Source organism: Microtus oregoni, unplaced genomic scaffold (assembly GCF_018167655.1).
Source record: "Microtus oregoni isolate MIOR12 unplaced genomic scaffold, Mior012 000005F_ref0000423, whole genome shotgun sequence".
NCBI lineage: Eukaryota > Metazoa > Chordata > Mammalia > Rodentia > Cricetidae > Microtus > Microtus oregoni.
In genome coordinates, this window is record NW_024543064.1 from 35006484 (window position 1) to 35024203 (window position 17720).

Sequence of the window (17720 nt, forward strand, 5' to 3'; positions counted from 1 at the left end):
CTACAGTAAACCATAGTCACCTGGGAGAGGAAACCCAAACTGAGGATTTTGTGGGATTTAAGGTGGGGAGGCTCATTGACTTAGAGGGGCCCAGTCCACTGCACACAGTAAGTACCATTCCTAGGCAGCAGCTGGTCCTGGGCTGTTTTAAATTCACTTACCCCAAGTTGCTTTCAATCACAAGGTAAAACAGAAAGGAGAAGCAAAGCAGACACCAGGCAAGCACTCTACCAAGAGCTACACCTCCAGCCCTGAGGCAGCTCTTAAACCTAATTTTTTATGAATAGTGGGAGCTATGGAGATAGCTCAGCCAAAGTGCTCTTGTGAGGACATGAATTAGGTTCATGGAGCCTCTATTAAAGAAGAAGTCAGGCCTGAAAGACCATGCTTATAAAACCTGCCCTGGAGCAGCAGATCCTGAGAGCTTGCTAGTCACACCCACATGTCAAGTTCCAGATCAATCAGAGATTCTGCCTCAAAGAGTAAGGGACTGAAGAAATGGCTCAATAGCACTTACTGCTCTTGTAAAAGATACAGGTTCAATTCCCAGCACCCAGCATGGCTCACAGCAATCCGTAACCCAAGTTCCAAGGGATCCAACATAGTGCATATGCAGGAAAAAAATTCATACACATAAATTCTTTAAAACAAACAGAAACAGGCCAGGCGGTAGAGCCAGAAGGCCTTTAATCCCAGCACTCTGGAAACAGAGGCAGGTGGATCTCTGTGGGTTCTAGCTAGTTTCAGGACAGCTAGGATTGTTACACAGAGAAACCCGTCTTGGAAAAACAAAAATAAACAAACAAAAAAAAGAGGAAAAAATCCCAAGGTAAATAGCAACCTTTGGCTTCCATATTCTCACACATGTATGTTCACCTACACATAAAAAAATAAATTCCTCTTAAATGAAGCTCACCAAGTCCTCACATTTTCAAGTTTAATAGATACTACAAAAAGAACAGGCTGATTTCTGCAACAGATTTATCATATAGTCTACCCACAACACAGCTTAGGCCATTCCCAACAGTGGAAGAAAGGCCAACCCCCACCCCCCAGCACTGTAGGAAAGGCATGTCTTGGATGACACCAAGTTTTGTTTTTAAGCATGAATAGAGTACAAGAGATTTTCTTTTGGCTGTCCAATGGAGCCTGTCAGAAAAATGGTCCAGTGCTCACTTCTGCTTAGAGAAATATTCTTTGCTCTTTTGGACATCAGGCTTGATGGTATCACTGCCAGGTTTCCAGCCGGCTGGGCACACTGCAAGAGAAAGGTATGACTAATTATTAACCTGCTCAGTAGTATATATCTCCTATCTCCTTCTCCTTGAACCAAGGGCTATCATATTGATGGCACACACTGGCAGATACGCTGAAGAAACGGAGGCAGGAGGATTATAAATTCAAGGCCAGACTAGACTACAAATTTTCGTGGCACATCCCTTTATTCCAACACTGAAAAAGCAGAGGCAGCAGATGTCTGGAACTTAAGGACCACCTGGTCTACATAGTACATTCCAGACAAGGTAGCCCCCTAGTTGGCATGGGCACAGGAGTTGCCCCCATCCCTCACCAGCTGCCACATGGTTCTCCACAGTACATGGCTTCTGGCAGGGGTGCAGATGGGAAAAAGATACACTTTTCCTTCCATGGGGGAAGGTGATGGGGCAGGCCACTAGGGGTTTGAGCATGCTCCAATGAGTATATGGACAACACAAAATGAACTTGACTGTTTTTTTTTTCCTTTTTTGTTTTTTTTGGGGGGGGAGGAGTTGGACTGGGGTCCATGATGTGATATTTCCAAATAATCAAAAAACCAAACCAAATACAAAGCTAAGAATGACTCATGCAGGGGGCTAGAGAGATGGCTCAGAGGTTAAGAGCACTGATTGCTCTTCCAGAGGTCCTGAGTTCAATTCTCAGCAATCATATGGTGGCTCATAACCATCTGTAATGAGATCTGGTGCCCTCTTTTGGCCTGCAGGCATACATGGAGGCTGAACACTATGTACATAATAAATAAATCTTAAAAAAAAAGAAAAATATATTTCTTTAAGAAAAGAATGACTCATGCCTATTAATTCCAGCACTCAAGTAACTGCCACAGTGGAGGCCAGTCTAGGCCAAATTCCAGGCTAGCCTTGATGAGAGTGAAACTGTCTCAAAATACATTAGAAGCTGGCTGGTGATGGCACATTAATTCCAGAGGCAAGCAGATCTCAGGCCAGCCTGGTCTACAAAGTGAGTTCTAGGAAAGCCAGCACTGTTACACAGAGAATGCCTGACTCAAAACAACAAAAACAAAAAAGCAAACTTAAAATAGCTTGACACCCTCTAGATGTTCATACTGAAGCAGCAGAATAAATTCCATTTTATTTATTCTTTATTTATTTATTTATTTAGGTTTTTCGAGACAGGGTTTCTCTGTAGCTTTGAGTTTATCCTGTAACTAGCTCTTGTAGACCAGGCTGGCCTTGAACTCAGAGATCCCCTGCCTCTACCTCCCGAGTGCTGGGATTAAAGGAGTATGCCACCACCACCAGGCTGAACTCCATTTTAGAGGGGATCCAACTTTGAGGGGGGGGGGGGTTAAATACAGCCCAGCAAAGTCATAAACGTTCCCAAGAAACTGTGCCAGCCCTGGTCAAAGTACGTGACCCCACCAGGGTGTCCAAACAATATCTGTTCACATCTGTTTTCTTCAAATGTCCTTGTAGGTATCTGATTAACTGCTGTTTTGAAATTCCCCTATACCAACCTACAATTCAAAAATTGATACTTTTATCCAATCCTGAAACATCAAGGCTTGATGCTACCCTGCCTTGTGGTTTTCTCCTTTAAAATCTCCTTACCCTGAAGACTTAGGGCCATTCTCCCACACCAGCTCTGTTGGAGGGAAGGATTATTGGTCTAAGTTAGCTAACTTACAATCAAACCCCAGTGTGTTTCCATTGGATACTGGCTCTGGTGGTCTTGTTTGTGGGTCCCGTGACAGAGCATTACCCACTCACATACACACAATTTTAATAAACAATACATCTTTTTTAAAGTCTGGAAAAAAACCTGTCTCAAAAAACAAACAAAAATTTCCCTTTCTGACACAGGGCTCTACCTGTAATTCACTAGGTAGAACAGGCTGGTACCAAACTTACAGAGATCCACTTGTCTCCTGAGTGCAGGTATTAACAGCGAGATCAGCCGGGCGGTGTTGCGCATGCCTTTAATCCCAGCACACTCGGGAGGCAGAGGCAGGTGGATCTCTGTGAGTTCGCGGCCAGCCTGGTCTACAAGAGCTAGTTCCAGGACAGGCACCAAAGCTACAGAGAAACCCTGTCTCAAAAAACCTAAAAAACAGTGAGATTCTCCTCAAATCTGCATCAGTCATTGATTCCAAATTACCAGATCAGAGGTGGAGAATATGAAAATTGAACAAAAAGCCTTTTTCTCCAGGCTTGTCTATTACCCTACCCCCACAGACCACTCTAATCCAGATTTTCATTTCTTGCAAAGACACAATTGCCCTTTTACCTAATAGCCTTTGCACCCGACCATACTGCTATCTCATTAGAAGGCAGATGACTTACCTTCACCATGTTTGTCAGTGAACTGGAAGGCCTGAACTAGTCTCAGAGTCTCGTCCACAGAGCGGCCAACAGGAAGATCATTTACAGTGATCTGTCGAAGGATACCTTTATCATCAATAATAAAGAGGCCCCTGGGTAGAAGAGAGTGAAGGATTGAGAAAGAGGCATTACAAGTCAATTTTTTTTTTTTTTTTTTTTTTTTTGGTTTTTCGAGACAGGGTTTCTCTGTGGTTTTGGAGCCTGTCCTGGAACTAGCTCTTGTAGACCAGGCTGGTCTCAAACTCACAGAGATCCACCCGCCTCTGCCTCCCAAGTGCTGGGATTAAAGGCGTGCGCCACCACCGCCCGGCTTACAAGTCAAATTTTTGCATTGTTGTAAGTCCTAAGAAAATGGGCTGCTCTACAAAGTTACACCAGCCTACTATTAGTGAGACCACACTGAACAATGCAATGAGATAGATACAGCTCAGTCAGCAGTGAATACAGGAAACCCTGGGTTTGATCCCAGGACCACATAAACCAGAAAGAGTAGTGCACAAAAGGAAAGTGGAGACAGCAGATCAGAATTCAAAAAATCATCCTCAGACAACATGTCCAAAATAAAACATGGAGGCTAGACATAGCAGTACAAGCAGTACATACCTATAAATTCTAGTACCCAGGAGGCTGAAAAGAGGATCACTAAAACGAGGCCAACCTGAACTATACAGCAAACTCAAGGCTAACTTGAGATATAGTATAACCAAGTTTCTCAAAAGTAAAAACAAAGAGGCTAGAGAAAGAAGACTCAGTAAAGTGAGGCTCTTCAAAGTACAAGCACCTGAATTTGAACCCCAGAACCCATTAAAAAATAAATTACCAAAAAAATAAAATCTCACCTTTAAAAAAATTCAAGGGGCCAGAGAGATTGCTTAGAAATTAAGAGCATAGGGCTGGAGAGATGGCTCAGTGGTTAAGAGCACTGACTGCTCTTCCAAAGGTCCTGAGTTCAATTCCCAGCAACCACATGGTGGATCACAACCATCTGTAATGAGATCTGCTGCCCTCCTCTGGCATGTGGGCATACATGGAGGCAGAATGTTGTATACATAATAAATAAATAAATCTTAAAAAAAAAAGAAAGAAATTAAGAGCACTGGCTGCCCTCTCCAGTGGACCTGGGTTTGATTCTCAGCCCTGAAATGGTGCCTCATAACCAGTTGGGGTTTTGTTGTTGTTTTGTCTTTTTAGTTTTTTCAAGACAGGGTTTCTCTGTAGCTTTGAAGCTTTTCTTGGAACTCACTTTGTATATCAAGCTGGCCTCAAACTCATGGAGAAGCAGCTGCTTCTGCCTCCTGAGTGATGGGATTAAAGGTGTGCGCCATTGGCCAGCGAAATTGCAACCATTATAAACTCTAGTTCCAGATGATCCAGTGGGCACAGGTGGCACACACAGACACAAATATGCACACATTATTTCCTTTTGGGGGGGGGGTGTTGTTATGGGGGAGGGTTCAAGATAGAATTTCTCTGTATAGCCCTGACTGACCTGCACTCACTTTGGAGAGCAGGTTGGCCTCAAACTCAGAGATCTGCCTGCCTCTGCTTCCCAAAATCTGGGGACTGGAAATATGGCTCAGTGGCCAAACAAGTTTGATTCCAGCATCCATGTCAGGTTATTTACAACTAACTGCCTATAACTCCAGCTCCAGGGGATCTGACACACTCTCCTGTCCTCCTTAGGGTATCCACACGGGTTGGTATACACTTACACACACAAAAATTTAAAAAAAAAAAAAAAATGGAAGTATAACTACTTACAAGATTTTTGTAAATATTAAACAAGATAATGTATAAAAGATAAAAGTTAACATATATCTGGCACGAAGAATTGAATAGGTCTTAGGTATATGACAGAGAAACCCTGTCTCAAAAAACCAAAAAGAAAAAATAAAATAAAATAAAGTACATACCTGAAAGAGATACCTTCATCAGCCTTTAAGACTCCATAATCCTGAGCAATACTGCGCTTGGGATCTGATACCAAAGGAATGTTCATAGGTCCCAATCCTCCTTGTTTCTTGGGTGTATTAACCCTATAGCAAGAGACATTCTTAGAATCCATTCATTCAAACCTTGTGAAAGCAAGAATATTAACTGGACCTATCCCTCCTCTTTCAGATACCTTTCCCCCAAAACTTTTCCAACAGTAAAATGAACGGCTTGACAACACTTAAGAGTGTATATCAGACAACAGCAACTCAAGCTGCTTTGCCTCTGCTGCTAGACAGTAGAAAGGAGTTGGAGCCCAGAAGCCGACACTTAACTCTACTGCCAAACCTCTAAATTTGTTCAAGAAATCCACATGTTGTGGTCTACTCCTGTAATCCCACCTACTCATGAGGCTAAGGCTGGAGATACTACAAACTAAAAGAAAGCCGGCCTGAGTTACGTATTAACCCTGACTCAAAAACAAAAACAGAAAACAAAAAATTCCAAACATGCCAAATGGGACAATAACTTTACCATGCCAGATGACAGAAGTGAGAATCCACAGAAGCTCCAATCACTTGGCAGTTCAGTTTCTTAAATTCTTCTGCCCTATCACTGAAAGCAATAATCTCAGTGGGGCACACAAAAGTAAAATCCAGAGGGTAAAAGAAGAATACGACATATTTTCCTGGGGAGGAAAAAAAAGTAATCAAGAGGTTAGCTTTGAAACTGAGTTTTTTTCTCTCTCTCTGTCTCTCTCTCTCACAGGGTTTCTCTGTGTAGCTTTGGAGCCTGTCATGGAACTTGCTTGTCTTGAACTCACAGGGATTCATTTTTCCTCCAGATTGCTGGGGATAAAGGCATGTGACATCACCACCAGGCAATTGTTTTATTTTTGACATAGGGTCTCCTTCTGTAGTCCGGCTTATCTTGAAACTTATTAAAGCAGGATTACAGGCAGAGGTAGCTACCACACCCAATGTGTATGTGTGTGTGTGTGTTTTGGGGTACGTGGTTGTTTTTGAGACTGACTTACTATGTATCCTGGAGCTGACCTGACACTCCCCCCCCCCCAAAAAAAAAAACACCATCTCAAAAAGCAAAATCAAAACAACAACAAAAGTTGGGGGTGAAAATTGAAGGACAGGAGAATCAGGAGTTTGCAGTCATCTAGCAGTTAAGAGCTGGCTGCTCTTCAAGAGGTCCCAGACTTAATTCCTAGCGCACAAATGCCTGTAATATCATTACCAGGGGATCCAAGACACTCATCTGGCCTCTTCTAGCACCAGACATACATGTATGATATAAACATATATGCAGATAAAACACCCACACACATAATTAAATTTAATAAAAAAAAGATAAGGAAAGGCAAGCCAACAACACAGACACAAAGTAAAGTCAGAGCCTTTATGCAATAATGGAAGGATAGGGGCTGGAGAGATGGCTCAGCGGTTAGGAGCATTGCCTGCTCTTCTTCCAAAGGTCCTGAGTTCAATTCCCAGCAACCACATGATGGCTCACAACCATCTGTAATGAGGTCTGGTGCCCTCTTCTGGCCTGCAGGCATACATGTAGAAAGAATATTGTATACATAATAAATAAATAAATTTAAAAAAAAAATAAAATAATGGAAGGATAATTAAGCAATACCATGGGTAATTTTCTCCCTTTCCATCCTGTTATGGGCAAGGTTTCTTGTTTCTGCTGTGGTACTATAGACTAGTTAGCTCCATCTATCTTGAATAGGACTAGTGGGATTATAGAATCCAATCAATGAATCCTTCTTTTTTAATTGGTTTTTGGAGACAAGGTTTCTCTGTGTAACAGCCCTGGCTATCCTGGAACTAGCTCTGCAGACCAGGCTGACCTTGAACACAGAGAGATCTGCTGCCTCTGCCTTTAGAATGCTGGGATTAAAGACGTGCACCACCACTCAGCAAACCCCATTTTTTATGTAGGCTCCATGAATTAAAATAAATTTGAGTCCTCAGGTTTGTACAGCAAGCACTTTTACCTGGTGAATATGTTCCCAGCCTTCATGGGTAATGTTTAAGTAATTTCATGAATTAAAACAAATGTGTTCCTAACAAGCCCAAGAGGACATGACTAGAAAAATTTTACCACCAAAAGTACCCACAGTACTGGTAGGTAACAGGATTTCTAGCTCCAATTCTACTTTAGTAACTCAGATTCTCACTAAAGTAAATCTTCTAATGGGCCAGAAGCCTCTCATCATTCCTAATGGCTGAACAACTGGAACATTTCCACATATCCTCGTTATTTTCTGGTAGCAACTATGTCTGAAAGTCAAAACAAGCAGTTCCTGACTCATCTAAGCAATCTCTCTGTGGCTTTGCTTAACAAGCACTTTGAAGCCTCAGTAGACCAAGCCCTACAGGGCAGAGAGCAACTACTCCCTAGACCATGTGCCAGGTCACCTCCCTAGAGGTGCGTTTTAGACTGTTTGCTGTAAATCTTTTTCATAGGGCCCACAGTAACTGTTCACATATCAACAACAAAGAAAGATAGCAGTAGATTTAACTGGATATTTTACCCAAAAGCTATCTCCAGAAACTCATAGACCATTAAGAAGGTACATTTAACACCAGTTTGAAGCTTACACCTAAGAAATCAAATGCTCTCAAGACCTAGCTACTGAGATTGCAAGCAGGAGAGGAAGAATGGGGACTAGAAAGCTCAGCAGTTTTCGGTATTCATGCTGTTCTTGCAAATGACTCTGGTTGGGACCCAAGCAGCGACACGGCAACTCACAACCATCTGTAACTACAGTTCTAGGAGTTCCAAAACCTATGCACGTAAGCAAAGTACATACAGGCAAAACATTCACGCACATAAAAATATATACACCTTTAAAAAATAATTAAAGTGGTCAATTTATGCTTTACTTTTTTAATTTTTTGAGACGGGGTCTCACTATGCATTTTTGGCTGGCCTGAAATCCAGAGACCCACTTGATGCACCACTACACCCAGCTAGGAGGTCAATTTTTTGAAAAGGGAGAGAAGGTAGAACATTAGCAGAACCTGCTGTATGAAAGTATGAAAGTTTGGCAAAGAACCTGCTGTATGTTGTATGAAAGTATGGCAAAACAAAATTAAATTGCAGTTATCAACTTTTTTCTATGAGCAGAAGCAAAGCCACAGCTCCAAAGACTTGAATTTAAGACTAAATATACTCAAGTTTTCTTAAAACAAGAGATAAGTGGGACTATAATGTGAGTTCAAGGCTAGCCTGTTCATAAGAGCTAGTTCCAGGACAGGTTCCAAAGCCACAGAGAAACGGAAGGGGGGGGGGGGAGAAGCACTACTTAGCTGTTATCACATGACTGTTCTTCCAGAGACTCTAGTACAGACGTGGGGGCTCACACACATCCAGCCCCAGGGGATCCAACACCTTCCTATTTGTAAGCACATGGTGCATAGAAAAACTATTCACCCATACACATAGAAATAAAACACATCCTAAATGTTTTCCAATTTAAAAGAAGAGGAAGGGGAGAAGGCCAAGACCAAGCATTGATGCCAGACACTTTTAATGGACGCAGAGGCTGGCAGATCTCTAGAATTTTGATACCACCCTGGTCTACATATCAAGGTCCAGGCCAGCCAGGGAATAGCGAGACCCTGTCTCAAACAAGCAAACAAAAAGAATCAAAGGAGGGCTGGAGAGATGGCTCAGTGGTTAAGAGCATTGCCTGCTCTTCCAAAGGTCCTGAGTTCAATTCCCAGCAACCACATGGTGGCTCACAACCATCTGTAATGGGGTCTGGTGCCCTCTTCTGGCCTGCAGACATACACACAGACAGGATATTGTATGCATATTAAATAATAAAAATAATAAAAAATATAAATATTAAAAAAAAAAAAAGAATCAAAGGAGGGCACAGTGGTGCTTGCCTTCTATCCTAGTAGAAAGGAGACAGAAACAGGAGGATCCCTGTGAGTTCAAGGCCAGCCTGATCTACGTAGTGAGTTCCAGGACAGAGAGCTACATATAGATTCTATCTCAAAAGAAAAAAAATCTTTCCGATAATAGAAGTACCACTTAAAAGATAATCAAGCAAATATTAAGAGGCTTACGCCTAGGAGAACTACCTAGTAAATCACTGTCCCAGCCATGACTTCACTTCAGCATGGAGACACGTGAATCGGCCTCTTACCAAAAGTAATCAATTCTTACCTTTGTAATCACTTAGGCTGATATCTTTGAATTGGCCATCTGGCATAACAGCTGTGGCTTTGAAGTTGGGGGCAGGATGCCCAATTTTTGCATTTCCTGAAGACATCTTGCTATCAGCTGAAAAAGGCAACAACAACAAAAAAATTGAAATAAGTTTGGTTTTTCTAAATAACCAACAGCTTTCATCACCTAGGCACTTAACTGTAGTTCATCCAAGGGACTGTCCCATGGCCTTGAATATATTGTTTTATGTTTGTCACAACCCAAAAGCTCCAACTCCAGGGTAAAACAAGACTGAATGTTAGCCTTTGTTTTCCATTACAAAAAGCTCCACAGTGTCTAAATAAGTCAGTTCTAACACCCTTTCTGAACCAGTTTTTGCATATGCATTAGGAAGAAGCAAGAAAGAATGGGAACAGACACAAGAAGAATCCAAGCAACACAATGCCAGGACATTGGTATTTATTTCAAAACATTAGGTGTTGTGTTTATTAAGCAGTTCTTTCTGCATAACTTATTTGAGGCCAACCTAGGTTAATTGAGACCTGATCTTAAGTTGTTTTTTTTTAGGTTTCTACCAGGGACAGTGGGAATAATTCCAGCACTCTGGATGCTGAGGCAGGAGGATACTGAGAAAAGACTAATAAAAATTTGCCTCAAAAAGTTTCTAGATCAGTGAGGCTATGTTAAGGCACTTGCTACCTCATGACCTTAGTTTAATACCCTCAATCTGCATAAAATGGAACAAGAACATACTTCTACAGGTTGTCTTAACACCAGAGCCCACACACATACATGTTTCGGGATAGTAAGTGTAATTCCCAACACTTGGGTAGTAAAACCTGAAGGATCAGAGAGTTCAAGGCTAGCCACATTAGAGGACAGACCTATAAAGAAAACCCTATCTTTAAAAAAAAATCCAAGTATTGTTAGAAAATTATTTCTGCTATGTACCCAGATCAATACCAAGATAGATTCTTAAGACTTACACCGTTAGGCGATTTGGAGAGATGGCTCAACGGTTAAGAGCCTGCACTGCTCTTTGCAGAGAACCCTGATTCGGTTTCCAGCACCCACGTCGGGTGGTGGACAGCCACCTGTAACTAGCTACAGAGAGGGTCTCACACATCTACCTTCAAGCACCTGCGCTCACACGCACGTACCCAAAGACGGCCACACATAATGAAAACAGCAATCTAAAACAAAACTTAAAACACTCAAGTCTGAATGCTGCAAGTTCCAAACTTCTTGGTTCATAACCCCAATAACCAAAATAAAGGCTAGGAGCGTCGTCCATCGCAAACTTTTAAACAAAACTTTTTTTCTTATCAAAGTTCTTTTCAAGGGCATGCAGCAACTAGTGCGCTACATCATCTTATCAAACTTGCTTTGCAAGATGGCCTGGCACTCCAAAGACCAACCAATCCCAGAAAATTGAATTCTGGCCGCTGCGAAGCCTCCGTAGAGGAATCGGCCCAGAACGCCCGAGACGGTCACGCCCCAACCTCACCTGAGGTTCCTGCCACTCACGCCATCTCACCCACCCCAGAACTTCAGGAAACAGCGCGGCACAAGCGGAGCGCGCGAAGGGAGCTTAGTCGAGAAGACTCCAGCACTACCCGTCCCACCGCGTCAATCTACGCTATCAGAAAGCCCGGAGAGGCGGAAAAATCAACGTTAGCCTCAGGTTCCAACAGGTCCGGGAACTAAGGGCCACGTGAAGAATGCGAGCAGCGTCCGAGCACTCGTGGCACCAGGCCTCACCCGGCTGCCTCAGCCCGTGACCGCCTCTGCAGAGCCCTGACCGGCCTGGGGCAGAAAGAACCGGTGCTGTGAGGCGCAAGCCTCGTTTCGCGGCCGCGATACCCGTACACTCACCAGGGCCGAGTCACCGGTCTCAGAGAAAGAAACAGCTACGCAAAGGAAGGAAGACGACGCCCGAGACGCGCGCGGGGCGCAGCTTTTATAGCCCACAAAGTTATCGCGAGATTCGGAGCGGGCCGGGGGGTGCGGGAGGAGGGGGGGGGATCTGGCTGAGCCCCGCCCCGCCCTGGCCGCCCTGGCGGAATGACTCAGCGCTTTCCCTGGAAGTTGGGGGGGGTCTCAATTCGAGCTTTTCGCGGCAGCTGTTCATAGAGGTGGGAAAGGACTTCCCTTTGAGGCATCGCTTTTTATCGAGGGTATCTGAGAAACCTCGCCGCTCTTTATTCCCAGGGCCCCTATGTTTTGTGCATAAGGGTCTCCCAATCTGCTCACGGAAGCCCACATCTAATCACACCGTATTCGGGGAACGGTGCACCACAGTAGTTCCCAATTGCTTCCCGGTCTCGAAAACCCTGATCTCGGACTGGAGAGATGGCTCAGCAGTTAAGAGCACTGGCTGCTCTTCCAGAGGACCGGCGTTCAATTTCCCAGCACCCACATGGCAGCTCACAACTGTCAGTTAAGTCCAGTTCCAGTGGATCCAACATCTTCACACAAACACGCAATACACAGGAAATAAAAAGAAATAAATCATTAAAAAAAAAAAAAACCTTGTCTGGTTCTCAGTGACCCACACCACCTAAGGAGGCAGACTACTCTATTGGTCTCTGATGACTTCACTGCTGCTCTGTCTTGCATACCCTTTTTTCCACCCTCTTAAATCTTTCTAAATCTGATCTTGTCACTAATCTGATTTGTGGTTTTAAAAATTGGGGCTCTGTGGTCAATTTCCTGAGTTAAAAGTCACTGTTCCAGTGATTGTTCCTCTGGGGAGCCAGAGGCAGGTGGATCTCTGGGATCCAGATCAGTCTAGTCTACAGAGAGAATTCCAGGACAGCTAGAAACCCTATCTCAAAAAAAAAAAAAAAAAATTAAAAAGTAACTTCCTTGTATGTGATCTTTCATAGGAAATGTAATCCCATTAAGCCTTGTCTTTTCTTGCCTATAAAATGGAATAATTCTAATATATTTTTGGAGGGGGGCAGTTCAAGGCAGGGTTTCCCTCTGTAGCCCTGGCTGTCCTAGAACTTACACTGTAATCAAGGCTGGCCTCGAACTCCGAGATCTATTCACCTGCCTCTGCATCCTGAGTGCTGGGATTAAAAGTGTGTGCCACTATGTCCGGTTAATTCTAGTATCTTAGTGGAAATAATTAATGTTCATTAGAACAATACCTAAGTTTGCTATGGTGGTAGGTTTTGGTTTTTGAGACAAGTATCTCCTTTAGTAGTCCAGGCTGGACTCATAATCCTCCTGCCTCCACCTCCTGAGTGCTAGCATCATTGGGAAACCTGGCTGGTATTACTTAATTCTTACTATTACTAGTTTCTAGAGATGTTAACTGTTACTTCTACTGAACCTTCTCCATCTTCCTTGCTGAAAACCCAGAACCACCTGGTCTGTTTGTGCACACCAGGAAACTAATTCCCCTTCACGACAGATAAGCATTACTTCCTGTAAAGCTGCCCCTGACTCTGGCAATCCCTCTAACAGTGTTACTAACTCTCATTTGCCCCTTGAACTGACCATTGTACCTAAACAATAACCTGGACAGCCACGAAAAAAATACAGCCCTTCAGTTTTGTTTGCACATTTGCCTCCCCTGCTAGCATGACTTTCTAGAGCAGTGGTTCTCAACCTTCCTAGCTGCCACACTTTCCTGCAGTTCCTCATGCTGTGCTGACCCCAGCCATAAAGCGATCTTCATTGTGACTTCACCTCTGTAAGTTTGCTACTGTTATGACTCATAATGTAAATATATGTATTCTCTGACGGTCTTAGGGGACCCCTGTGAAAAGGGTCCTTTAACTCAACAGGTCTCGACCCACAGGTTGAGAACCCCTGTTCCAGAGGGTGGAATTTGTGTCTCTAAAATGTGATATAAAATGGGAACTCTGAGCTCTTAATAAATAGTATTGGGGCATTGGGTCCCTCTTCTACTCTTTCTTTTTCTTTTCTTTTTTTTTTTTTTTTTTATTTGAGACAAGGTCTCTCATTGTTGTCCTTGCTATCCTAGAACTTTCTTTGTAGACTATGCTGGCCTCAAATCCACAAAGATTCTCCTGCCCTGCCCCTGCCCTGCCCCTGCCCCCCACCGCTGGCATTAAAGGCATGCACCCCTATACCTGGCCCCTCTCTTGACTCTTATTACTAACATAATAGGGCAAGAAGTAAGAGAAATGCTATGTCATGCTAGCTGAATATTTCCACTTTGGGGTATTTATCATCCCTTACAACAGCAGTGATTTTCTTTTTCCTTCTCAGCATGAGGTTGACCAGCTATTTCGCATTATCCATTTCCAGTTAGTGGAGGCGGTAACCCCCGTTAGTTCCCAGGGCCCTGGGACCAGTGTAGAAATGGGGAAGTGCTGTGTCATGCTGCCTGAGCTTCTGGCTTAGACATTTTTTTTTTTTTGACATTTTTCATTTGTCTTAACAATAGTTTTAGTTGCTTTTTAGTGTGTCGTGTGTGTGTGTGTGTGTGTGTTTGCAGGTAGGTACATGTACTGGTGGTACACTCCAACAGAGACGGTGGAAGAGGTTGGGTGTTATGTCTTTATAAAAAAAAAAAAAGCACAGAACCTGAAGCAGAGCTGGTGGAGATGCTCTGGTCTCTGCCCACACAGCACTGGCTTATAGACATACCCATGCAGCTCTCTCAGGCTCCTCCCTTGGCCCTCACCAGTGGTGCTGGAATCCAGACTCATCTTCATGTTAATACAGCAAGCACCTTTACCCGTTGGAACGTCTCTCCTGACCCTGGCTACCTTGTTTTCCCTTCTCACCCTGAAGAGGAGCAGTTGCCACTGCCCATTTTTCTCTTATGAGAGAGAGCAGAGTGAGCCAGCAGACTGTCTTTAGGCTTCAGTGTTCTCCCTCCGCCTTGTGGTTCCTAGGCATGGAAGTCAGGTCATCAGGCTTGACGTCGGTTCCTTTACCTGCTGAATATCTACTAACCATTGCTTTTGAAACTGAGTCTCACTGTAGAGCCTAGACTGACTGGAACTCAGGCAGTTCCCCTGACTCAGCCTCCAAAGTGGTAAGATTACTGCTGAGTTATCATGACAGGCTTCACACTTCTTCTAGTTTAATATTTTGATGCTACAGATCGGATCTTGGATCTTCCCTGAGCTAGGCAGAAGCTATAGAACAAGCTCCACCCACAGCCCATACTTCAGTTCCAGAGGCCTTGACAGTCTCTGGTCTGTCACACAAGGGCACTAGGCTTGTGTGTGCAAGGAAAACACTCATACACATAAAATAATTTTAAAAAAAAATATTAAAAAAGAAAGAAAGAAAGAAAAATCACCATCTGGGTCAGTGGATAAATGCACTTGCTGCCAAGCCTATAGCTTCAGTCTAAGTCCCAGAACCCGGAGGTAGATGGACAGAACTCGCTCCCTTAAGCTATCCTCTGATCTCCACATGCATGCCATAGCAGGCAGGCAGGCAAACACGACTGAGGCCCTGTCTAAAAACAAACATTTTTTAAAAAGAAGCTAAAATAAAATCCTAAATTAAAGAACATCTAGATAAGTAAAGATGTATCGTGTTCATGAATGGAAAGAATTAATGTGGGGGCTGGCAAGTTGACTCAGTAGTTAAGAGCACTTACTGTTCTTGCACAGGACCTGAGTTCTATTCCCAGCTCCAGGGCATGCAATGCCTCTGACCTCCACAGGCGCATATACACATGCACACATTGATACACATAATTAAAATTAATAATGACTAAAAAGTGTTTTTCCTTAGCCCAATTTAAGTAAATATGGCCTTTTTGCAATTGACTGTTTTTGTCTTGTTTTGTTTTGTTTTTTCTTTTTGGAAACAAGGTTTCTCTGTGTAGACCTGGATGCCCTGGAACTCGCTCTGTAGACCAGGCTAACCTCAAACTCAGATATCCTTCTGCCTCTGCCTTCTCAGTGTTGGGACTAAAGGTGTGCAACACCATAGCTCGGCCAGCTTTTTTCGGAAAACTTTTTAAAAGATTTATTTAGTTTTATTTAACTGTACACGCGAGTATTGCTTACATATATGTATGTGTGCCACGAAAATGCTAGGTGCTCGAGGAGGCCAGAAGTTTTGAGTCTACAGGAAGTGGAGTTATAGACAGTTAGTTGTGAGCCATCTTGTGGTTACTTGGAACTGAATTCAGGTCCTCTGGAAGAATGAGTGCCCTTAACTACTGAACCATCTTTCCAGCCCCTGAATATGGCTTCTTTAAAAACAAAACAAAACAAAACCACATGGTGGGTGTGGTGGCGCATGCCTTTAATCCCAGCACTTAGGAGTCAGAGGCAGGTGAATCTCTGTGAATTGAGGCCAGGCTGGTCTACAAAGCTAGTACCAGGACAGCCAAGGCTGTTACACAGAGAAAACCTATTTCAAAAAACCAAAATAAATAAAATAAAACATAAAAACAAACCCACAAAATTCAGGGTAGAAATACAAGTGGAAACATACAAGTTAAGCTTCCTGGAAGCAAGGCTCTATATGGAGATGGTCCTGACTTCTGGAGTAGGGCTCCTTGGAATTGCATGTGCCTGTCTTGACTACACCCTTGGATGGTGACTCAATTCTACCATTTTTTTCCTCCATAAAGAAGCATAGAATCTTTGATCATAGTGTTCTTTGTCAGTAGTTGCCTTGGGCCTAATTTGTTATGAGAGACAGTTATCTGACTCATGAAAAGTCATTGTTCCTTCATCATAGTTAACTAAGTATAACAGGCAAGGCAGCTCCATTAATGTTCGACAAATCAGTATAAAGCAAAAGTCAAATCAACAAACATCTTTTATATTAAGCTTTGCTAACCTAATGACAACCTACCCCAAACATATAAAATATTAAAATTAAGCTTATAGGCTATTAAAGTTAAATGCCTTATTTAATTGCAACAACACATACAAAAGAAAAGCATGGAAACCAGACCACATGATTTCCAAATCATGGAAACCAGATCTCTGTTATGAGGTCATTATGGTGATTCAGAATACGTTTATGTTAAAGCTGGGCATGCAGCACATCCAGGATTCCAGCACTCAGGAGCAGGGGTGAAACAGAGCAGGATGATTACTCCGAGCTTGAGACCAACTTGGCTTATGTAGCGAGCTCCAGGTTAGCCAAGACTACTATGAGGTCTCCTTTTTTTTTTCTTTTTTTAAAAACTTTTATTTATTTATTTATTTAACTTTATTATGTTTGTTGGTGTGAAGGTGTCAGATCTCATGGAACTGCATTTTCAGACAGTTGTGAGCTGCCATGTGGGTGCTGGGAATTGAACCTGGGTCCTCTGGAAGAGCAGTCAGTACTCTTAACCGCTGAGCCATCTCTCCAGCCCCTGAGGTCTCTTTTTTATAGCTGAGGACCAAACCCCAGACCTTGTTCTTGCTAGGCAAGTGCTCTACCACTGAGTTAAATCTCCAATCAGGAATCTAATTTTAAAAATGATATTAAATTTCATCTGTGATCTCAGGTTTCAAAACCATATCTTTATAAAAAAAAAAAGATAGAAAAAAGTTTTTTCTTTTAGTTCTCAATCTAGGACACTTATGTCTAAATAACTCCTTATTATGGGGTTGGAGCCTATCCTGTGCATAATAAGACATTTAGTAACACTTGGCCTCTGCCCTCTAAATTCTCCTAGCATACCTGCTTGCCCCTTGCTGCTTGCACATAGCCCTGCATACCTTGCCAGCTGTCCTGTAGGTGACAGAATCATCTTAGTGGAGAACCACTGAACTGGAGAAAGTGAAATAAGTGGCTGGTGACTCCTAGCCTGTCCTATCTCCAATTCATTTGACCTCATTGGAAGGCTTAGTTTTGTCATCAAGAAGCAGGGGGAAGATGTCCTTTTATGCACCTGTATTTCTAGCCTTTTGTCTTGGAGAAAACTTCCTGGGAAAGGGGGCCTTTCTTGCCAAAACATTGCAATTAAGAGAGTGGTGATAGCTCTCCGTGCTTGGCTTAGGTTCCGGCGAC

At 43.1% G+C, this 17720-nt stretch overlaps 1 protein-coding gene across 1 annotated transcript; it reads right to left on the reverse strand.

Annotated features, from left to right (window-relative positions):
• Window positions 1-923: 923 nt before the first annotated feature.
• Prdx1 (peroxiredoxin 1) lies at window positions 924-11767 on the reverse strand. The gene is made up of 6 exons (XM_041652140.1): window positions 11634-11767; window positions 9756-9872; window positions 6087-6240; window positions 5534-5656; window positions 3582-3712; window positions 924-1258 (listed from the first exon to the last, which is right to left on the reverse strand). Exons 2-6 carry the CDS (start codon window positions 9859-9861, stop codon window positions 1173-1175), a joined length of 600 nt encoding a protein of 199 aa, XP_041508074.1. The 5' UTR covers window positions 9862-9872; window positions 11634-11767; the 3' UTR covers window positions 924-1172.
• Between the last annotated feature and the right edge of the window lie 5953 nt (window positions 11768-17720).

What these genes read in the sequence shown, in the direction of transcription:
- Prdx1 (XM_041652140.1), bottom strand. Translation starts at nt 9,861, where the DNA reads ATGTCTTCAGGAAATGCAAAAATTGGGCATCCTGCCCCCAACTTCAAA. An exon ending in CAGCCTAAGTGATTACAAAG is followed by an intron (nt 6,241 to 9,755) that starts GTAAGAATTGAT and finishes TTTCCTCCCCAG; the next exon opens with GAAAATATGTCGTATTCTTC. An exon ending in GATGAAGGTATCTCTTTCAG is followed by an intron (nt 3,713 to 5,533) that starts GTATGTACTTTA and finishes TCTTCTACCCAG; the next exon opens with GGGCCTCTTTATTATTGATG.